Source organism: Salarias fasciatus, chromosome 1 (assembly GCF_902148845.1).
Source record: "Salarias fasciatus chromosome 1, fSalaFa1.1, whole genome shotgun sequence".
In the NCBI taxonomy this organism is placed as follows: domain Eukaryota; kingdom Metazoa; phylum Chordata; class Actinopteri; order Blenniiformes; family Blenniidae; genus Salarias; species Salarias fasciatus.
This window is the reverse complement of record NC_043745.1, coordinates 1,232,402-1,256,386: the sequence shown is the minus strand read 5'-3', so window position 1 is coordinate 1,256,386 and position 23,985 is coordinate 1,232,402. Positions and strand designations below refer to the sequence as shown.

General features: G+C 46.7%; 1 protein-coding gene across 1 annotated transcript in view; it reads left to right on the top strand.

Moving 5' to 3' along the window:
* Positions 1-23,985, top strand: part of LOC115389843 (multidrug resistance-associated protein 9-like) — a 50,051-nt gene that overhangs the window by 14,561 nt on the left and 11,505 nt on the right. The window contains exons 13-23 of the mRNA XM_030093414.1: positions 11,452-11,524; positions 11,747-11,950; positions 12,154-12,285; positions 12,392-12,479; positions 18,540-18,590; positions 18,715-18,813; positions 18,889-18,992; positions 19,348-19,350; positions 20,998-21,177; positions 21,301-21,527; positions 21,653-21,790. Of these exons, the coding sequence (XP_029949274.1) occupies positions 11,452-11,524; positions 11,747-11,950; positions 12,154-12,285; positions 12,392-12,479; positions 18,540-18,590; positions 18,715-18,813; positions 18,889-18,992; positions 19,348-19,350; positions 20,998-21,177; positions 21,301-21,527; positions 21,653-21,790 (1,299 nt within the window). The remainder of the gene's footprint in view (positions 1-11,451; positions 11,525-11,746; positions 11,951-12,153; positions 12,286-12,391; positions 12,480-18,539; positions 18,591-18,714; positions 18,814-18,888; positions 18,993-19,347; positions 19,351-20,997; positions 21,178-21,300; positions 21,528-21,652; positions 21,791-23,985) is intronic.

Genomic DNA, 23,985 nt, shown 5'->3' with positions numbered 1-23,985 from the left:
GTGCTGTCTGGGGTCTGCTTCTCCTCCTCCAGTCCGGTAACGAGCTACTGTAAGCTCCTTGGTTCATGCGGTCAGCAAACTGCAACTCACCGTCCTTTGTTTTCCCAGATTAATCTTTCAGCTTCACCACGAGCAATCGAAAACAGAATGGTCTAGCTTCAGGTCCAACTATACTGTCCTCTCTCTCTCACCAAAACACATGATGTACCCACAGTGGATTCTCTTTCCGAAAAACCTAGCACACATGCGTTAAACGTTTAGACACAGCTGTCTCACACCGGGATTCCACTGGATGCGTGTCCGGTCCGTCTCCGCTCCGCTCCGTTTTCTGACGCACGTCAACTCCGACTGGATACATCTGCAGTCCGGCTGCGCCTTGCAGCGGATCAATGAACTCTCACGATTCAATGTATAATCGCGCATATACAGACGTGGAAGTTTACTATTTACAGATAACTACATCCATTCAAATGATTAGTAGTAGCAAACAAAGACCTGGTGCTGACCTGTTGATCTTCCCTGCACTGGAGATAATTGTGATTTGGCCTGCTTGTTCATTTAAATCATGTTTTTGTTTTCACAAAAGCCTATGAAATTATATTAAAGCGACGCTTGTTAACTTTTCAACCTTAATAAAACATTTTAATATCTTTTGTGATGATACATCGACTTATAACTAGTTGAATGACCCCTCTATCGCGGCCTGAGGGCGTCAGTATTGCTTTCACTTGGACTAAGCAACTGTGAGGAGGGTGGTAGGAACCCTGCACACTAAAAAACTCCAAGGGCCAATTCCAATACTCCCCCTTGACCCTCAATCTCAACGCTCAATCTTAAAAATGCGCACTCCCGCGAGTCAAGTCATGTCCCATTTCTCCAACAGTTTGAGCAAAGGGACGACTCTGAGAGAGGTTACGTCCCTCAATGTTGAGATTTTTCCAGACCACCCCTGGCAGTAAGGGATATCCAGAATGCATTGCGCGTGTTCAACCAAAACATTGGAAAAAACAAACATGGCAGCCAACACGTCCCAACAGGTGAAATATAAATGTAAGTATTTTCTTTGTCAACAAGCATTGTAGTATATTATAGAGTATTTTGCTTTTACAAAGTTATATTCCACTTGTCCCTGAGCCACAACCTTACTTCATAGTTGTAGAGATTGCATTCTACAAGCTCTTGTAAATAGCCGCTAGCTGCTACCGGCTAAAGACGATGATCTTACGACGTAACTTGTTTATTTTGTAACCAATACACTGCACATAAATATAGCAACAACATGTTAAAGGTTGATGTATTTATATGGAGGAAATACGTATCAGTAACATGTCATTTGAGTATATCGTAAAGAAACTCAAACACACTGAACACTGGATCTCAATATGAAGCTCATCCCTTTATAGAATATTACCAGAATAAATAAGTGATGAACAATAATGAGAAAAAAAAAAAAACCTTAAATTAATGACGTTGCAACAGCTAATGATAAAATTTATTGTACATTCAATAACATGGAACTGATAGACCTGTCTTTTATATGTGTATTTGTGGCTTATATGGTTAGGATAAATGCAACTACATTGCATTTATTGTATATATGTGACTGATTTCTATTTAATATTTCAGGGACTGCAGAGGCAACGCGGGCAGGGCCAATAATGAGCAGGGCTTTTGAAAAAATAAGCAGGCGCCTGCAAAGCTCTGGCAGTGAGTAGACTTGTAAAAATAATGCTGCCTTCAAATATCGGTCATAACTGTATTTGTTGGTTGTTGTACAGGAAATTCATTCAAGAAGCAGGCCTAGGGGGGAAAGTGGAGAGCAAGCAGACGGCAAAGAAGTGGGAGAACCTCAAAACAAGATGCAAGGTAAATTTGAAAACCTATTTGTTATAGTTATGAATCAATTTATTCTGTATACGAGGGGGGACCCAAAAGTTCCCGGACTGTGGTTATAAAAAAAAAAACAAGAAAGATTTCAGACTTTTGGCCATTATATGTCGCTACAGCATAGCCTTAAGCATAACTGTGAAAATTTTCACCTCCCAAAGACACACAGGCAGCTCACAGCCAGTGTTTGTTACTACAGTCCCGCTCCCTTCTTCGAAAAATGCGAAAATGGTGGAACCCAATTTTGTTTTCTACTGGGAAAAACGGCAACAGAAACACTCACCATGATCCACACCGTGTACAAAGATGAGGCTCTGGGGAGAACACAGGTCTATGGGCGCTTTAGGGGTGGTCAGATGTCCATGGAAGACTCGCCTCGCTCCAGCCGAACCTCCACAGAGGAAAATGTCCTTAAAATTGAAGCTGATCTGCTTTTTTTTGACGTCAAAGGGACGGTCCACAGCGAGTCTGTGCCGCCGGGGCAAACCGTCAACCAGGACTTTTACCTGGAAGTGCTGCGGCGCTCCGGAAGGCGGTCAGGCTGAAGCGGCGGCGCTGTGGGGGAGGGGGACTGGTGGCTCCATCATGACAAGGCGCCAGCGCACAGGGCTCTGCGGTAAAACAGTTCCTGGTGAAAAACGGCATGGCCCTGCTGCCCCATCCGCCACATTCCCTCCATTTAGCATCTTGGGACTTCTGTCTCTTCCCAAGAATGAAAAAGGCACTGAAGGGGCGGACATTTGATGATGAGGAAGAGGTGCAAAAAAAAATCGAAGAACGCTCTTAAAGCGATCATTACGCACGAGTTTGCCGACTGCTTTGAGCAGTGGAAATCCCGGCTGCAGGCTGGATTCAAGCCGAAGGAGAGGACTTTGAAGATGAAAGTGTTGATTGAATGTGAAAATAAAAAAATAAAAAGTTATAACCACAGTCCGGGAACTTTTGGGTCCCCCCTCGTATGTATTCAGGAATCTGTATATGTACTAAAATATTTTTTACTTGTGTTCTCTAACAATAATTACCTAGATTGATTTTCTTCCTTGTATTTGTTGCAGGAACTAAAAATGGCAAAGACTGGCTCAGGCACACACACTGGAGAGGAGACTGCAGCGTCCTGGCAGTTTTACCAGGACATGCACCATGTCCTGGGTGGCCGGCCATCAACTGACCTCCCTCTTCTGGTGGCTTCAGTCATCCCAGAAGAGGATCCAACAACACTTCTTTTAGTTAGTAACAGACATTTTTATGTACTTTATTTTCAGTAATAACTGAATAAAAAGTAATTTTGATTATTTTAATTGTCTTAGATGGTTGATGGTCCTCCCAACGCTCCCTCCACCTCCAGTACAGCCTCTGCTCCCACTCCAGCACCTGCCTCTGCTGCAGAAAGCTCTCCATCCTCCTCTGCAACTACGTCGGCTGCAACCCCCCCAACTCCTTCTCCAAAAAAAAAAAAAAGAAAAAAAGAAGAAGAAGAAGTCAAATCCTATTGTTGACTTCCTGAAAAGTGAGAGTGAGCAGGAACAAAAGCGCCATGAGGAGAGTGAAGCCAAGACAGACCGCTTCCTCGACCTTTTTGAGCACATGGTTAATAAAATGTAGTTTAGTGATTTTGTTTCTCAGGTTCATCTTATTTTTGAGCACTACTTGTATGTGCCATTATTTTATACCAAGGATTGTTTTAAGTTATATTGTTATATGTAAATAAAACCTTGAATATCAAGCTGGGCTATTAAAACATTATTCAACAGTGTTTCACTTAGCTGAAACATAAGCTATAAAAGACAAATCACAAATTAATTCATTTTCAAGTATTTATTAAGAAAAAATTAAAATGGCTCACAGAGCAAATGTTGAAGAACGTAAAAATATTTGGCAACATAGAATTATATAGAACCTGAAATAAAGTATTCTACAAATCTGTAAAGACTGTGAGTGAGTGCTGTGTCCTTGTCTTCGTGGAAACATGGCTCAATGACAGCGTCCCGGACTGTGCTATCCAGCTAGAGCGGCTAACATGCTACCGGGCTGACAGAGCGCTCGTCGAGGGGGGGAAGACTCGCGGCGGGGGGCTCTGTGTTTACATCAGTGACGCCTGGTGCCGTGACGCCGTTGTCGTCTGTAAACACTGCTCACCGCTGGTGGAGTTTATGATCATCAAGTGCCGCCCATTCTTCCTGCCAAGAGAAATTACAGCTGTTTTACTGGCAGCAATATACATCCCCCCTGGCTCCACCAACAACAGGAGTGGGGCACTGAATGAACTCTATCAGCACATCAGTGAGCAGCAGACAGCCCATCCTGACGCCTTCCTCATCCTGGCTGGAGATTTCAACCACGCTAACCCAAAGAGCGTGTTTCCACAACTCCATGGACATATTAACTTTCCCACAAGAGGTGCTAATATCCTGGACAATGTTTTCACTACACACAGTGGTGCCTACAAAGCCACCCCCCTCCCCCACCTCGGGGCTTCAGACCACACTACTGTTATGCTCCTGCCAGCATACAGGCCGCTGGTTAAAATCAACAGACCAGCGAAGAAGACAATCCGTGTGTGGCCAGAGGGGTCGTCAGCGGCACTCCAGGACTGCTTCTCCACCACTGACTGGAGTGTGTTCAGACAGGCGGCCACCTTCAACGACACCATAGACCTCCAGGAGTACACAGAGACCGTCACTGCTTACATGAGGAAATGCATGGACGACGTCACGGTCTCCAGAACCATCTCCACTCACGCCAACCAGAAACCATGGCTGACAGGGGAAGTCCACAGACTTCTGAGGGCTCGGAATGCTGCCTTCAGAGCTGGGGATGAAGCAGGCCTAAGGACAGCCAGGGCTAACCTGTCACGAGGTATCAGAGTGGCCAAGAGACAGTACTCCAGGAGGATCGCTGATCGTTTCACTGACAGCAGAGACACCAGGAACCTGTGGCGAGGGATCCAGACCATCACGGATTATAAGCCCGCTCCACAGACCTGTGACAACTCCACCTCTCTGCTGAATCAACTGAACGACTTCTTTGCTCGCTTTGAGGCCGACAACAACACCCCAGCACAGAAAGCCCCACCTCCTCCTGACGACCAGGTGCTGAAACTGTCCCCGGACAGCGTGAGGAGATTCCTCAAAGGGACCAATGTACGGAAAGCCCCAGGTCCTGACAATATTCCTGGTCGTATCCTGAGAGACTGTGCTGAGGAGCTCACTGATGTTTTCACTGACATCTTTAACATCTCGTTGAGCCAGGCTGTTGTCCCCACATGCCTCAAAGCCACCACCATCATCCCGGTTCCTAAGAAGCCGTCTCCATCCCACTACAATGACTATCGCCCGGTCGCACTCACCCCCATCCTTATGAAGTGCTTTGAGCGGCTAGTCATGCAGCACATCAAGTCTGCCCTCCCATCCACCCTGGATCCCTACCAGTTTGCTTATCGGTCCAACCGCTCGACCGATGACGCCATCGCCACTGCTCTCCACTCAGCCCTGACCCACCTGGAGACCAAGAACTCATACGTCAGAATGCTGTTCATCGACTTCAGCTCAGCATTCAACACAATCATCCCCCAGCAGCTCATCTACAAACTGGACCGGCTGGGACTCAACACCACCTTGTGCAACTGGCTGCTGGACTTTCTGACAGGGAGACCACAGGCAGTTCGGGTTGGCAGCAACACCTCCGGCACCATCATTTTGAACACGGGGGCCCCCCAGGGATGTGTGCTGAGCCCCCTCCTCTTCACTCTGCTGACCCATGACTGCACACCCTCATCCAGCTCAAACCTCTTCATCAAGTTTGCTGATGACACGACCGTGGTGGGTCTCATCAACAATGACGATGAGACAACCTACCGGAGTGAGGTGAGCCGCCTGGCCACGTGGTGTCAGGACAACAATCTCCACCTGAACGTGGAGAAGACGAAGGAGATTGTTGTGGACTTCAGGAGAGAGCATTCCCAGCATGCTCCACTGACCATCAACGGTGCTGCTGTGGAGAGAGTGAGCAGCACCAAGTTTCTGGGTGTGCACATCTCTGAGGATCTTTCCTGGAACACCAACACCACATCACTGGCTAAAACAGCTCAACGGCGGCTCTACTTCCTCCGTAGACTGAGAAGAGCGAGAGCCCCGACCCCCATCATGACCACCTTTTACAGAGGCACTGTAGAGAGCATCCTGACCAGCTGCATCACGGTGTGGTACGGCGCCTGCACCGTGTCCTGCTGCAAGACCCTGCAGCGCATTGTGAGAGCAGCCGAGAAGATCATTGGTGTCTCTCTCCCCTCCCTCTCCTCTATTTACAACACCCGCCTCACCCGCACAGCCACCAGGATCGCAGGTGACCCCACTCACCCTGCCCACAGCCTCTTCAGCCTGCTGCCGTCGGCTAGGAGACTGCGGAGCCTCCGGGCCAGAACCAGCAGACTCAAGGACAGCTTTTTCCACCAGGCAGTCAGGAAGCTAAACTCCCTCCCTGCTCTGCCCCCACTCCCTGTCTCTGCCCCCCGCCACTGACCTCAGGCCTGAACTTTTCTGTGTTTTACTGTGTTATTAGTAAATTATTTTATTTATTTGTTTGTTGCACCGTGGGTCCGAGAGGACTGTAATTTCATTTGTGCTGTATGTGTTTATGTATGGCATATTTGACAAATAAACTAACTTTGACTTTGACTTTGAAATCGTAGACCACAGATTACTCAGGCCCTGTTCATCCTCTCCAGAGATTAATGCAGCAAGTTGGTTCCTTTTGACGTTGCCCAATTGTTCATTTGCCACTAAGGCTTCGCGTGGTGGTCTAGAATCCAAGAAGTCTTGTGTAATGTCAATGTCTGGCTCCAGCATGTTGTCCAAACCCACATCGTGCAAAAATGCTCAAGTAGCGATGACCACAGTGCAGAAAGTTGGTCTAACCTCTAGTGCCCGAAAAAGAGTTGACCTCCATCTTGTCTTCAGGACACTGAAAGCCCTTTCAATAATGCTGCGAGCCCGGGAATGATGGTAACGGAAATGGGACTCCGACCGTTCCCTCACAGGTTCTCTGTAAGGAGTAATGAGGCTGACGGGTTTCTCCAAAAGGGAGAGCCACCATCACCTACAGCTATGTACTCTGCAGGAGGGTACAGCTGTGCCTTGTAAAAAAAGGACTGTTTTTCAGAATTCGGGTATCATGCACAGCACCAGGATAACCCACAATTATGTCCAGAAATCTTCCACGTGAATCACAGATGGCCTGCATATTTACTGAATGGAAACCCTTCTAATTCAAGTAATGTATTCTGTGCTGAGAGGGAGGCTTTACTCTCAAATAGCAACCATTGATTGCTCCAACAACACAATTCAGTACTGGGGTTCCTGAAAGCTGTCCAAATCCTTCAAGTCAAGTTCTTCTGACGAGGGAAATGGATGGCAAGGTTCAGGTTGTGCCAGACCAGATGTGCAACTCTGTGTATCATGCGATGTAAAGTGGTCTTTGGCACACAAAAGACGTTCGAAAAAACCCGATAAGAGAGCCCGTGATCCAGCCAGTACACGTATATGAGGACCTCAAGTTGAGAGCCCCAGCCATGGTCCTGTTCCCTCTGCAGGAGTCCCTGCAGCCCCTGCATGGCTCTTCTGGTCAGGCGAAAGTCCTGTAGTTCTGCCTCAACATTAAACCACAGCCTCAATATGGGCACGTCCTGGTTCAGCTGGCAGCACACCATAGCATGGCCACTCTACAACAGAAAACAAATATATTATATGTTTGTCTGTGACAACTGTTTACAATTAAAGCAGTAGGCAAAACACAACAGCATAAAATTCTACTACTCTGCAAACCATGTTTTGTTTGTTTACCTTATTCTAGTGGGAATAGCAAATATAATCCTGCCTGTATGGAATGGCCCCTTGCTAGATTGTTATTTATGTTTGTGTAGATGTTTGCATGCACTATCACATGTTGAAATGCAAGGTGGCGTCAACACACTAAGATCAAAGTTCTGTTTTATTTTTAAACTGATTTTACTGCATCATTACTGGCCAATAACACATGAAGCATGATGTAGTACATTCGGTTACACAGGCTATACAGGCCTGCGCTAATATAATACACACACCTGTATCTGAATCATCAGTGCTGCCACATGTCTGAAGAGTCTTCTCCTTCGCACTGCTTTTCTTCTTTCTGTGGACAATCTTAAAAAGATTTCCAAAGCCCACGCAGCTGGAGTTTCCATCGGCATTGTTCTTCTTGGTTATTTCCGGGTTTACGGTCTTCTACGTCGCGTAGTGCGATTTATCTGATATAGTGCTGCCCTCATCAGTCTAAGGGCGTAACTGCGTGGTGGTGTCCCATTTCCAAGTCACATTATATCCCTCAACTCTCATTTATGAGGGACCCTCAAACTGAGTTTTGAGTTTGAGTGTTGAGATTGAGGGTTAAAGGAATACTCCACCCAAAAAATGAATTGGCCTCATTTTCTACTCGCCCTCATGCTGAGAAACACTCTGGAGCTCTGAAATATTAATGCAAAATGACCAGATTGAGTTGTTTATGTGAAGATTGCTAAGACGGAACTACTTACTAAACATGGCGTCTGGGCGTAGTGATTTCAAAAGAAAAAGTAGTTCCCAGTATTTGCTTCAGTGTCGTAACGCTACAATATTATTTGTTGGTGTTCCACAGCGTAGTGAATGTGCGGATTATAACGTGTCCTCTCTCTTATCCTGAAATAAGCGGATTAACTCCTCCCCCTGACTGTACCCCCACCGTGTGTGTGTGTGTGTGTGTGTGTGTGTGTGTGTGTGTGTGTGTGTGTGTGTGTGTGTGTGTGTGCATGTGTGTGTCTGTGTGTGTGTGTGTGTGTGAGAGAGAGAGAGTGGGCGTGGCCAGACGCATACAAGTGCCTGTTCTGAGGAGGGCTCGTCAGAGTGACTTTTTACTAGGGCTGCCACGATTAGTCGATTAATCACGACTATGTCGACTATTAAAATAATCGACTATTAATTTAATAGTCGACTAGTCGTGTTTTTTTTTTTTTTTTTGTTTTTTTTTAATGTTTGTTTTTGTCTCGAAACTGCTGCGGTACCTTCCACTGCCGCGTCTGCCGTTCTGTGTTTGACACACACGTGCAGTCGTGTCAGCTGCGACAACATGGCCACCCAGCGGCAGCGGAGCTCCAAAGTGTGGGAGCATGACAAGAAAACCTCAGAGAAAAGTGCATTGCAGTGTCTGCAGGACAGAACCTGCCTTCCACGGCAGCACAACTGCGATGGATGAGCAGCCGAAACGGAAACACGTCGTGGCTCGTGACAACGATGGTTGACCGTCGTCTCGGTAAGCTAATAATATTAGCATAGAGCGCTAACTTGCTGTTTACTCATAGCTGTTAACATTAGCGGTGACGATTTGATTCATTAGCTGCCTTTAGCACATATTTCATGTTTTCTGTAATGTTATAACAGTCATGTGTTTTAATAAGAAGTGACGTCGCGCTGATGTTTTCTACCGTTATGTTTCAGAGCTTCACCCCATCGGAGCGGATTCTCTCTGCAGCAGAACATCTGCTCCCAGAGAGAGCAGCCTGTCTCCAACATGTAGAAATGCTGACTGTCCTGGCGGTGAACCAGAGCCCTGTGGAGTTTGGGATTATGTAGTCAGAGTGTAATAAAGTTGTATACAGTTGAGCACTGAACACAAAATGCACTTTTGTTTTATTTGAGTCAGTGAGACGAAAACTTCAATAATTCCGGAGTTACAGGTGCCTGCCTTATTGTTGCTGTGCTTGATGCTAAACACAAATTAAGAAAAAAATATTAACGTGAAGGATTTATTTTTGTGTTGTTTAGGCAAGTGCCTTTTCCTTATTTTACTCAAGTATTTGCAATTTATGCCATTAAATAAAGGTTTAATGAAATCTCATCTGAATTGTCTTTATTTTTAGTTAGAATATACCTTAAACACTTAAAGCTGAAATCTAATTATGGTTATATAAGAGCAGCTTCACGGTGGTGCGATAAACTATGTTCTACATTTAATTTATATATGATGCGATTCGTCGACTAATCGAAAAAATAATCAGTGATTAGTCGACTACCAAAATAATCGTTTGTGGTAGCCCTACTTTTTACGCCGTGTTTCCACCGGACGCGTATAACGTGACTGCATTCGCGTGACAAATGAAGCCGCGCCGTGATAGACACACAAGTTTTATCGCTAGTGTGTGAATTTGCTGTGCTAGACGCTTTTAGTTTTATCGCTGGTACAAATATGCAAATCAAAGCATCCTGCAGAAACATCACAGCCCTCCTCATCGCCGTCTCCTGCACAGCAGCAGTGGGCAGGATTCTTCTGATGTTTGTCCCACAGTCCTGTGTGCACCTGGCTCTCTCTCTCTCTCTCTCTCTCTCTCTCTCTCTCTCTCTCTCTCTCTCTCTCTCTCCATGCTGATCGATGGTGCAGTTTTTCCTCTTTTTTGTTTTTATGACTCTTTTTACTGTTCAGCACTTTGTGTTGTTTTTATGAATATGAAAAGTGCTTTTTCAAATAAAGATTGAGATTGACATGGGGAAGTCAGCTCCGGTTGCGGCTGAGGCGCCGGCATCGCTTCTGGATGCATGCTGCCCTACGGAGGTGGTCTGAGCTCGGTGAGTTCCACCATCTTCTGCAGGAGCTGCAGCTGGTCGGCCGGTTCCAGCGCTGCTTCAGGCTGACGCTGTGTTTCCACCAGAAGTGGTGAACAAACAAAATCGCGCACGCCGCTCGCCGCAAGCCGCTCGCCGCACGCCGCTCGCCGCAAGCTGCTCGCCTTGGCATCACACCAACTGTTTTGGTGATCTGAGCCCTGCATGCCCTACGTCAGCACGTCCATGAAAACCTCCACGCTGATAGGCTGTCCTGGCGAGAATTTGCTTGAAAAGTTTCAACTTGATTGACGAGTGTCGAGCGATGAAGCGGCTGGCAGCAGGCGCGCAAATTTTTCGCTGGAAACGCCCGCTGCCGGCCGCCCGCCGCGTCGTCGCTCGCCGTTCGCCACCTGCCGCTCAAGACTGAGCGACAATCGCGTCATTACATTGACTTTGTATGTAATCTCATCTCGCGAAAAATTTGCGTCGTGTCCGGTGGAAACACAGCGTTAGACCGCTGAAACTCCGAACAAAGGATGAATTTGATGCGAACAAACTTAAATACTATGTTTTGGGGCTTCTGAGATCTATATGACGTGACTGAAAATAGCATAATATGTCCCCTTCAAAAAAGGAGCATTAACAGAGTAATTCAACTAAAAATAGATAAGGAATAATAATGTCCTCTAAATAAAGCCATTTGATTTAAAATGGGCGTGGGCTGAGTGAAGGAGCTCACTGGCAGAGGGAACAAAAGGCTTTACAGGAAAATAATAAAGGATATTTTCTTGCCCTCAACCAAAGGGAGATAATTTAGATTTGTTGGTGATGGATGTAGAAATAATTTTGGGAATCATTCTTACTTCACTGGTCCGTCTCTCTCCAGGTCAAAGTTTGTGCCCCCTACCTCAAAAGAGCACTTGTTTTATAACTAATGCACTTGACTGTTCCTCCACAGGTACGACAGAGTCATTCAAGTCTGCAGCCTTACAGCGGACCTGAGCATCCTGCCACATGGGGATCAGACCGAGGTACGCTCCCTTCACTGCTGCTCCACTGCACTCAGACCCAGTCAGTCTCTATTGGGATGTCCCGCTGACTCCGGATGGGTTTTTGAACCTGAATGGTTCCCAGCCTGTTGGCCTCTTGGATGGCTCCAGCAGTGATGAGGTTCAGTCGCTGCTATTTGGCCTGAGGAGGTCTGACTGGATGTGTCCGTAAAAACTGTGAGTGGTCATATGTGCTGTGTGCAGATTGGAGAGAGGGGCCTGAATCTGTCCGGGGGCCAGAAGCAGAGGGTCAGCCTGGCCAGAGCTGTGTACTCCAACAAGGACATCTTTCTTCTGGACGATCCTCTGTCTGCTGTGGACGCCCACGTCGGAAAACACATCTTTGAAGAGTGTATCAAGAAAGAGCTTCAGGGAAAATCCATCATTCTGGTTACACACCAGCTCCAGGTAGGAAAAGACCATTTGGTTTAGTTCGATTTAAGTCGTTTAAGTTGAAACCTTGTGTCTAAGTCTCCAGTAAGACATTCTAGTGAAGTGTGAGGACATGTTCTCTGGCTCAGGAGGTGTAGTGCTGTAATGTGCTGCGATGTGTGCTGCACATGTAGAGTCTGACTCAGATGCTGACAGGGTTTCTTTCATTTGTGTTCTAGTATTTGGAGTTCTGTGACAACGTCCTGGTTCTGGAGGACGGGCAGATCCTGGAGGCCGGAAAGCACCAGAACCTGATGAACCTCAATGGGCGCTATGCTCAGCTCATCAGGAACTACCAGATGGAGTCTGAGGTGGGAATGTGCTGAATCCTGCAGAAACACACTGTTTTCCTGTCCTTTATGGCTCCTCCTCACCCGTTCATGATAACTCTCTTTAAAGTGTGTCTCTTCTTGCCAGACTGAGGTTGAAGAGAAGCTTTCACCACAAGACATCCAGGCCAACGAGGAGCTGCGACACCGTGCAGACAGTGGAAAAGTCAACCTTGGTAAGAGGTAGTTTCTCACATCACAGCATCGTGCAAACAACCTGTGATCTGTCCCATTCTGCTGAGTTATGTCAGTGTAGGGTCTTCTCTGACACTGGCACATGTTAAAATATCTAATTCCTTATTTCACACAGGCGATGCTCCAATAACAGTATATCAGGTCCGGTACTGGTTTCGGTGTATTGACATTCAGAAAAACATCCCTGATACAACCTGGCGAGTATTATGTGGCGCATCAGAAACGCCAGCAGCAGGTAGACAAGAGAGGACCAAACGTCCTCAGCTTGGAGATTATTATTATTATTATTTTTTCCCTTGTCCTGTTCGGCAGCTGGGGCGTGCAATATTGTATGATTGAAGGTTTTTACTGTCCGAACAGATTTTAATGTTAGCAGCAGGAAGAGAGTGAATCTCCTCCTGCTGCTGCCTTAATTTGAAACTAGCATCCGGCATGGCTGCCGGACAGGACCGGGACGGAAACGCTCAGAGAGAAAGAGACAGGCAACGGGGTCAGGAGGGTGGTGTGTGTGTGTGTGGGGGGGGGCAAAACATATATACAAATTCACAAAACACACCACAGGCAACAGAAAACAATCATAAACCACAATCTAAACAGCACCAAAACAGAGCTGACAACCAACACAAAGACCGACACCAAACCAAACCTGAATCAATTAATTTTTTCTTCTTTTTTTCCCCCCACAAAAAAGTGGAAGAAACAAAAAGTCGATGAAACAAACAAGTGGACAGACAGGGCCATAACAACAAAAGGAGGTATAGAGAAGGGAAGGAATTGCAAAGACACCACAAACCTTTATTTATTTATTTATTTATTTTTATTTTTTTTTTAGAATATAGCTAATCGTAAACTGGGGGCGTGAAAACTGAGAGATCAAGTATGAAATTACATCGGGCCATCAAGAGAGGTCTCCTACAGATCACCATTAGTCTAACCCACCACAAGAAGACAAGGTAACTGAGTCCACTGGTAGAATGTGAAGAGTGATTAAAGATCAGCGAAGCCATGCAAATGTGATGGTGATAGTGTTTCATGCATATATGACCTCTGACCCCTGAGAAGGCCAGAAGCAGGCCAGAGAGGCCCTCAGAGCCCAGACAGCCGGCGGCCATCACAGAGCCCGGATCCAAGCCGCTCCCCCAGGCAGACGCCCATGTGCCGGTCCAGAAAAGGGGCAGAGGAAAGCCCCGGCCGGGGACCCCGGAAGAAACAGTCACACGCATTAAAGGAACAAAAACTTAATTTCAGTTCACAATAAAAGCACATGTAGCCTGGAAGTTACATTTAAGGATCATAATAGTTCTGGGCAGTGACCAATCAGAAGACTAGATCAGCTCGTGGAGTGGAGAAGCAGGAGACTGAACACGTCTGAGTTAAGCGGTACCTTTTACATAAATGCAACACAACAGACAAACAACAAACATAAGTGAAGAAAACAAAAGAAACAATGAAGCCTTAACCAATAAAGTGATCTTTGTACAAACAAATCAGTGTCAACAGCGGACACCAACGCCGTTTCTTGATTGTTGATCACCCAGCCGGGGATCAATGAGGTTCCCGTCAGTGACGGAGCAACACAGTTCTTGAGTCCACCTTTAAACGTCCAGAGAAAAGCCCAAGGGTTTAGGAGGGGAAATGTAATGATAGAAAGGTGGCCCAGAGATAGGTTGCAAAGGGGGACAAGGAGATCAACTGCAGGGTAGAAGCCGTCCACCAACCCAACCTGAGCAGATTGGGTTCCACTTCAGACTTGCTTCTCAGGTGCAGCTTTCAGTTCGGGCCTCGCGGCTCGCCATCGACCTGCCTGCGTCAAAACAGGGCTAATCAATACATATTATGTACACTGACTCAAGACTAGTCAAATACAAAAATATAATTCCATGTTGTACAACACATCGTCTTATTAAAACTGGATTTGAATAAATACAGACTAAGACCTTCAGTGGATAGACAGGCAATAAAGTGCAAAACAGCCCCTGCAATGAGCTGGGCTGCAGTAACAAGCACCAGCATCAAACTGGTGTCAAAGTGCATAATCTCATTTCATGATTACCCGACTAGTAATCAATTGTCGGATAAATAAATAACAGTGCTTCACATCTTGATTGACATAGACATATTCGGAAAATAACCATGAAAAGGAATGAATGGAGGCTAAGCTAATGCACATATGAATGAATGAGTGGCTAAGCTAACGGTGACGCGACTCACCAACTCCTCAGATTGATCGCGCACAGCTGGTTTCCACACAGCACGCAGCTCCGCTAAACTGCCCCTACAGTCCAACATTCATGATGTTTAGTTCGGAGATGGTTTAGATTCAGTTTGTGTCAGTAATGCTCCAACCTACCGGTGTTGTGCCGAGTTCTGCATGCCTGCCGAGATCTGCATCCCCTGCATAACAGCAGTTAAGGGGCGGGATGCATTATTCGGCAGGACACATTTTATCTGTGCCGAGATTGGCATACCTTGGTTTTCTGGGGCAAAATAAGTTCCACGTTTATATAATTCACATGGTTTGGTAAACGTGAAACTTATTTGCTCCCCCCTTAAAAAAAAAAAAAAATAAGACAAAGTGTGTCCTGCCGAACAATGCATGCCCCTCTTTAATGTTATGGACATTTTTAGATCAAAACACAAAAAACACGTTACAGATGCGGGTCTTTTAATCAAACCACGTGAATTATATAAACGTGGAATAAACTATCCTGTCTTTACTGTAAACAAATGAGCTTCTGACATATTTTTCGGCATTACATTTTGAATTTCGAATCTGAACTTCAATCAAATGCTTCAACTGCGAAGAAATCCAAGCTTTCATTTAGCATCTTTTTATTGTCCAAAAGTACTTTGCCGTAGAAAACAGTTTGGTGTCTCAAAGTAGTTTCAATAGTTTCCGTTTTAGCGGAGCGAACGTGCTCCCGACCAGAGGATGCAGATCTCGGCAGGCATGCATAATTCGGCACAACACCGGCAGCGTCCCTGTCCGTCGTGCGCCCCTCTCATTACTTCCGGGTGCCTGCCGACCACCGGTGTTTATAGACTGTGATTGGACGCGCGGCATCACGTGACCATGTGACGTAATGACGCGCGGAGAGCGAGGAGAATTTTGAATAATTATTTGGGGAAATTAATAAAGGATATTTTAAGGGAAAAACCACACTTTCCCACCTGAGTTACACACAAGCTTAAGTTACACTTCTGTCTAAGGTCAGGTAACCCACCTCTCGTTAAGAAAGGGGAAAGAAGGGTGTTCGTGGCCGCCACGGCATGCGGCGGGGGGGTGGGAGATGACCCGTGTGCGTCAACCCAATGGGGCGAATTTGATGGGGTTGAAACCGTAATTTCAACCGGGTCATCCGACTGCATCCAGTCAGACTTAAATAGCTCTTGTGGTTTCATGTGAAGAAAGGGGCTCTGGGCGTTCTGTCCGGACGTCCTCAGGCTGCGGCCGGCTGCGGCCGGCTGCGGCAGTCCTGCTGGTTCGATTTCACCGGTGAGAAAGGGGGAAGAGTCCATTGGCGTCTCGTCCAGCGAGACTTCGGTTCAGGCCTGCTTTAATCCGTTAGAACAGGGGTTTTCAAAGTGTGGAATAGCGAGCCTCCCCAAACAAAAGTCAAAAGCAGGAGGGGTGTGAAGCGGTGCCCACCCGGGGTGCGGTACTCACTCGGAGCTTTCTTTTCAGGTCAAATGTTCTGATGTTGTGGGTGCACATGGACACACTGCATGGTTGCTACGGAAGCCCACGTGCAAGAAGCGCGAGCTCGCTCTCTCTCTCTCTCTCTCTCTCTCTCTCTCTCTTGCTCTCTCTCTCGCCGCACCTCCCCTGAAGCCCTCTGGCGCCCCCCAGGGGAGGCGCGCCTCACACTTTAAAAATCTCTGCGTTACAAGACCTGGCTGCATCGTCCCTGGATAGATTCTGCAGAGAACTGAAGATGTGGGTGGAATCTCAGCCTTTTGAGTGACGGCCGCTCAGCCAATCAGATAGCGGGATCTGGTTCCCGCTCCCGTCTCACGAGTGCCCTCGTGAGGTGGGACGGTGCTATTGCGCCACCAAGTCTGGTTCCCCTGCTGTGCAGAGGTTGAGAAGGGCCGCCATAACTCTTTGTTCTCGGTGAGGCCATTGCGAGCACATGGTGCGGGAAGGAACCCCCCCACCTCCCCCCTCCTTTGTCTTAGGAGAAGCTTGAGGTGAGCAGCCATTTTGACCTGGTTTAGGGTCACAAAATGGCTTGGGTCGATGGTCCTTTTGTGGAGCAGACGGTACCCACAGAAAAGGTGATTCCAATAATGTTTGATTTGAGTTGTTCAGAGCGATATTTCCATCCCTGAGTCCCCAACAAACTTATGAGGAAAAGTAACCCTCACCCCCAAATTCCACAGCGTCCGTTTGCCATTTGCCGTTTGGTCCGACCGCCGCAGCAAATACGTTGCTATTTTAATGAGAGTAGCTGATTCCACAGCCTGCGATCGGCTCCGTCTGGGTCCGCCCCGCCCCGCCCCGCCCCGCCCCGCTCCGCTCCGTCAGTCCAAAATAGAGCCAAGGTCTATTTTTCTCTCGGTTCCGGTCCGTCCAGGTCTCCGTACGCATAAATTTACACAGATCAGATCGCACCAAACAGGAAAGAGAACTCCAACAACCTCTGGTTATATACAAAATAAAATCATTTTGTCTAAAAAAATCTTTTAACTGTTTAAAGACATTTTATTTGTCCTCACATTAATTTTCAGATATATCACGAATAGACATACCATACTGATTAAAATATACACTTTAAAAAGCGGTACAAACAAAAAACTGAAACACACTTTAAAGTTTTATTTGACAAACCTCTATTTTGCCTGTAATCAAGCTATAGTCGAACGTTTCTGAATGTTTACACAGCTGCATATATGGCCCATTTGCAGGCTATTGTCCATGAATTTCGTGTTTTCTACCAAATACATATTCAGGACCATGTATGCCTTTTATTCTGAAAGGCCCGAATGTCAACATCCTGTCGCATGAAATTCAGCGTGTTGAAGCACAACAACCAGGATGAAGAGACGCTGATTTTGGAAGTGGAGAATCATAAAATTTTATATGACCCCATCATCCTTTCTACCAGGATGTACAGAGAACGATGCCAGTGTGGCCCAGACTGCTCAGCTTTTGGAGGTCGATGCTAAATAGCGCTGCGCTGCTCTGCTTCTCCGGCCGGCGGAACAGAGACGCAGCGGAGCAAAGCGGAGCTGTGGGTTCTGACAAAACGGAGCAGAGCTGAGCGCAGTGCAAACGGACGCAGTGGAATTTGGGGGTGAGACACAAAGCACCACCGTCACTTAAAGCCGTCACTTCCCTGGAGGAGGTTAGCAATGGGACGAAGGGTACCACGTGATTCTGTTGAATACACTGATCCCTGGTCAGCAAGACAGAGGCCAGCCCAAGTGAGGAGGTCCAGATCACCTTCAGAACTTACAATGACCTGTGGCTCCACCGGTTCCTCCTGTGGCTCCTCTGGGACCTCCCGTAGCTCCACCGGGAATAGACACAGCTCTACCAGGGCCTCCCATGGCTCCACTGGGGCCTCCCGTCACTGTGGCTCCACTGGGGCCTCCCATGGCTAAACTAAGGCTTGATGTGGCTCCACCGGGATGTCCCATTGCTCCTCTTGGGCCTGACATGACTCCACAGGGGCCTGACAGAGACTCAAAAGACATGACCCCTTTAAAGGTCAAAACAAAGAGAAGTAACATGGAAACAAGCATTTTCCATCTTGGTCAAAGTAGCATGAATGACCTGAAGGCCAGGTCTGGGTATGACTGAGTGGCTGTAGGTAGGTGTGGGTATCTGTGTGTCACAGTGGTTGAAGTAAACAGCTTTTTGTCCCAACTTACTGCTGATCCTGCTCCTGCCATCACTTGTGCAGATTTTTTTCCAATCCTGATGGCAGAATCCTAAATCCTTCTTAATGTCAGCACCGTTGCCTCCAGGCACCCTCCTCTATGCCCCCTGAAACGGAGCAAGACTCAAAAAGAGTAATGGCTGTGCTTTGTTTCAGGATTTGACATGACAGATGAAGAGGATGATGGAACCACAGCTGACAGACAATGTAAGTATTTCTATTTGGTGGTTGTTGTTTGGGTGGCCTAGTCTTCAGAGAAGCCACTTAATTTGGTCTGTTCTGCAATAAACTGGTGAAATTTGAACTGTGGCTGTTTTTGTGTGAACTGAAGCTACAGATCAGTCCAAGGATCAGCTGGTCAGAGAAGAGGTATCTACAGAACATTCAGTTCCACTGAAGGTCTACCACCGCTACATCCAGGCTGCTGGAGGTCTGATATACTCTTTACACTGAGTACTGCTACACACCTCAGATATGGAGCTTATATATGGATGTTTTCCCTCAGGCTACTTCATAACATTCCTGGTCATCCTGAACATTGTCCTGTTGATTGGATCCACAATGTTCAGCAGCTGGTGGCTCAGCTTCTGGCTGGAAGCGGGCAATGGGGTGAGAGTCATACATCCACATGGATTTGTAGAGTCCATCGTTATCTTCCTCCACAGTGAGGACAGGGACAGTCTGGTTGAAACCAGCACTCACACTGCAGTGACCTCTGCAGGGGCTTCTGGGTGAAGGTTGGACATGTCGTGACTGGCGGTTGCTCAACTATTTCAGCTGCTGTTGGGAGGTTTAGACTCCATCCAAACTCGCAGTATGGTTAAATGCTGAGGCTCTGTTTACACTTGTCTTGTTCAGTCTGGCCAAAATGAACCTACAGTTAACGAGTTAGTGATCACAGACAGTTGATGACTTTTGGTTGCATCAAACTCAGCAGTCCATTGTTGTGGAAAAGATGTTGCAGAATGTACCCTGAAACAACTGTGCATCATTTGCGATCAATATTCAGTTGAAAACATGAAGCTGATTTAGTTCTGTAAAGACACATGGCTCGGATCTGCTGCTTCACTCAACTGAAGGGCATTGTAGGACTTGTCTCATTAATAATGGGCTCTGTATTAAGACGATCTCCGTTAAGACAATCTTTGTCTTCATAATGATCCTTGCTGTGGGTTTATCCGCTCTCCCTGGTCCATCTCCACTAACAGGGCTGAACGATATGGGGAAAATATTGAATTGCGATATTTCCCCCCAATATTGCGATTGCGATATAGAATGCGATATTTAATTTAGTCTATTTTTTTATTATTTGTTTCAAAGTTTAAACATTTCTTTCCCATAGGTTAGTTCTATTTATTAGAATTAAATAAAAAGATATATGACTTGCAACAAACTGAACTTTATTAGAACACTCATTAAAAAATAGAACAAAATCTGTAAATTCAAAATTTAAAAGTCACTAAAGAAACAACTTAAGACACGAGGAATGAAGCACCTGCGAAATGGCTTAGGCCTGTTCCAGCACTCTAGAGACCATTTTCTCTTTTGATCCCCATCTTGTTGGGCTCTCTGTAACGAGGTTCTGCTCAAGGATGCTGATCCCTCTGCGCCTCAGTCAGAGCTGTCTTCTTTTTCCAACTCTGGGAAAAGTGTTCCATCAGCTTCCTGCACATCCTGTTGCTGAGACTCTTTCATCTTTCAGTACATTTTCTAAAATATAAATACGAATAACACATTTTTGTCATAGGAGGCTACATCAACATAAAACACACGACTGACTACGTTAACATGCAGTCAATATTCAGATTCAGGCCAATATTCCAGTTTTTGAAACATTTGGAATAACCCGTCTACCTGCTGAAACAGACAGTTGTTCCTGTTTACATGATCAGGGATCTCCCCATTCAAACCACGGCCACAGACAACGCCATGACTGCATTTGCACTTCATGCCACTAGGTGTGCTGTTTGCATGTTCAACCTTATTTTACACAGACACCACAGAAGAAGAAGGGCGCTGCAGCGCTGCAGGCTCTCTCTGCATGTTGTTAGAAAAAAAAAGTGTGAGCCGACAAGACGTGGTAAAATGTTCAATGATGCGATGCAGCGTTATTTCAATAAAAGAGAAGAACTGAACGATCGTTTCCGCACATTTTATTTACTTAGTAGCAGCTAAACTGTGTCACAAGTAGTTCATGTACTCAAAAGACCAAGATTCCTTGCAGATAGAACATGCGCAGAACAGTATTTCATGTGCCTTTCGACCGCGATATTCCTCTCTGTCTCCCTCCCTCTCTCCCTTGCTCTCTCTCTCACGCACACTGAGCAGGGCATTCCTTGCAGAGTGTTGCTGTTCCACATCTTCTTTTTTAAATCCGCTGCCATTGTGCAAAACGAGGCTCGGTGGTCACGCTGCTCCAGTCAGCGGTACCTTGTTAAACGAGCAGTCTGCATGGCGCCCCTCCATGTAAATTTGCGTCACGTGACTGTAGTATCGCTCACCTTGTGATGTGCAAATCACGTTTTGTAATATCGCGAGATTATTGCAAATGCAATATATCGTTCAGCCCTATCCACTAACATCCCTTATCTGTTCACTCATCCTTCTTTGCCAGACACTCACTAACTCCACAGACAAGGGAAGCATCTCAGATAACCCGGACCTGCACTTCTACCAGATAGTGTACGGATCAGTGGTGTTAGGCACAATGGCTCTAAGTGTCGTCAAATGCTTCCTCTTCACTTCTGTCACCTTGAGAGCGTCCTGCAAACTCCACAACACCGTGTTCAAGAAGGTACTGTCAAACATCTCAACAGCTTCAGATCAGAGGAATGTAAAGCTGTGGGCTGTTTCCAGGTGAAGTGATGTGGTTGGTTCACAGGAATCACCAGACGACGTTTCCCTTTCCTCCTCTCAGATTATGGCCTGTCCCATGAGCTTCTTCGACACAACACCGACAGGACGCATTCTGAACCGATTCTCCAAAGACCAGGAGGAGGTGGACACCGTGCTGCCCATGAACATGGACCCGTTCCTGCAGTACACCTGTCTGATCACCTTCGTCATCGTCACCATCTCAGCCGTCTTCCCTCTCATGCTCATAGCTGTGCTTGTGATGGCCATTTTGGTTGTCCTGATGCTCTTGTGAGTTTACTTCTGAGGGCTGGACTCACACTATTGACTGTGTGAGAAAGGCGCAGCGTGAAAGATTTAAACTTTTCATTTGGATTCGGACAAGACAGTTTTCTGAATAATCTTCTTTTGTCCAGTGTCTTCCAGAGGAGCATCCGAATGATGAAGAAGATGGAGAACGTCAGTCGATCTCCTTGCATCTCTCTGACCATCTCAACCGTGCAGGGTCTGAGCACCATCCACGCCTACAACATCAGAGAGAGCCACATTAAACAGTAACGTATCCCATTTAGAGACTGAATAACAGTGTTCTTGATTCCTCTGCAGTACACAAACTTTCTGCTGCTTGATGTTGGGATAGAGGCCACAATGCACTCAGCTGCTCTTTGTAGGCAAACGCTGGATGCACAGGCCAGAGAGGGTTCTAAACTTCCTCAGAGGGATCCAGAGCACATAGATGGAGTGTTTATGTGAATATAAATGACATGTGAAAGCTATGATATCAGAGATTCTGCTCTTGAACAGCCAAAACCATGAATGTGTGAGGATGATAGAACTTAAAGCTGCGATGGCTTTGTTGATGTCCATCCAGAACGTTGAAGGTCAGCTCGCACAGGGAGGAGGTTTGGGAAAAGGGCTACGCTGCCTGAAGCCTCAAAGCCAGAGTCGAGCTGCTCCTTTAAGACGGAGTCCGACTGAAGATCTATCAGCTCTGACTGACGTTTCAGTGTTTCAGGACAGGACACCAGCCTGCCACAGTGACTGAGCCTGCTGAACACCACTGGCCCGGAACAATGGAAACAACTGGATTCAGCCTTTTTTACAATTGAATTTGACGATTCATCCTTTATTTCCACTAAAGAGCTCAAAGGGAAAAGCAAAGAGGTGAAGCACAGTGTTAATCCACATCCCAGGACAGGCCAGTGAGTCTGGAGTCTTTCAGTCATCACCAGGATTGCACGAGATGGCAATCGAAGTGAGGCTTAATCTTAAGAACCAATCCCAATTCTACCACTTACCCCTATCCCTCTGCCCTTGGCCCCACCCCTATCGCTCTCCTACCCCTTTTAGAATAGGGCTGAGAGCTAGGGCTATCTTTGCAGCACTCTGAATTGGGATCCCCCTTGGCCCTCATCAGAAGTCGGGTTTCATCGGGGGTCCCTGTGTCAAACATATTACGTTAAAAACATGATGAAAGATGACGTTAATACAGTGATTAGTGCTCTTCAGAAGTTACAAATTTACAGGGTTTCCGCCAGACCTTTTCAGTCCGGGCGCCCCGCCCGCGCTAAATCCTGCAGCGCCCGGACAACGGACAGGAAAAAAAATAAAAATAGCGCCGCGGTTGCGGCAGCATAAAGTTTGTGTACAGTTGCGCTCAATCGATTGAGCTGGACGGTCCGCTACGAGTGAGCACTGTGGAGCAGCAGCAGAGCGCTATGAGTGAGCGCCGTCAGCATTGCTCGGCATGCCTCCCCCCGGGCCAAACTTTTATCCTGCAGGACACACTGATTTATGATCGGAAACGGTGCTACGCAGCACTGAAACGTTAATCCATGACTGGGACACTGTCACGCTAGTATATCTATAAATTTCAGTGAAGCAATGCACTTTTTATAACTTTTTATGCGAAACTTCGCCTACCCCTATTGAGAATAGGGAGCATCGATGCAGACTTCTCTGAAAGGGGTGAAATAGCCCTCCCCCTCTCCCCTACCCCTATTTCAAAAAGTAGAATTGGGATAGCCCTTAAAGCTCGTGTCTGTAGTTTCCGTTCGTTTCCAATGTATGAATCATTTTTTAACAGAGCTTAAATGTGTCAGTCTGGTTCGATACTATAATATAATATTAGCATAAAGCAATATAAAAATTTATTTATGAGCCCCGCCTTCGTCTCATAGACCCCCATGTTATCCGAAAAAGCGCCGGTCAGCGTCAGCCAATAGATTTCAAGCTTCCGCATTCTCGTGCCGTCAATCAAAGTGTGGAGCAGCCAGAGAGCACGGCCACTCGCCCAGCAGAGGAGAGTTAGCTCTGCAGCAGATATATCCACTTTCTGCTGAACATCCACCGTAAACAGCTCAACATGGAGCATGCTGTAGGACTCAGAGGCTCTCATTTTCACCCCACAGATAATAGCATGCACAATTAAAGGGGCGTGGCTTGGTCGCTCATGAAAGCAGAGGGAGGGGGCACCTGAGACTTGGATTAAAAAAAACCTCTCTCTTTCAAAACTCCGGACACGAGCTTTAAGCCTCGTGAACGCGCATGTCATAGGGGTAGGGCTGAGCGGTAGGGGAAAGGGGTAGAATTGGGATTGGCCCTAAGTCAGGTTTAATTAATCACATTGATTTGAAGGAGTTCAGCAGGCCAGATTAGAAAGCCCAATGGGCCGCCTTTGGCCCACGGGCCACAGTTTGTCCCTGTCTGCCTCAGAGGATCCCCTGCTCTGCTGGATGTTTGTTGCACC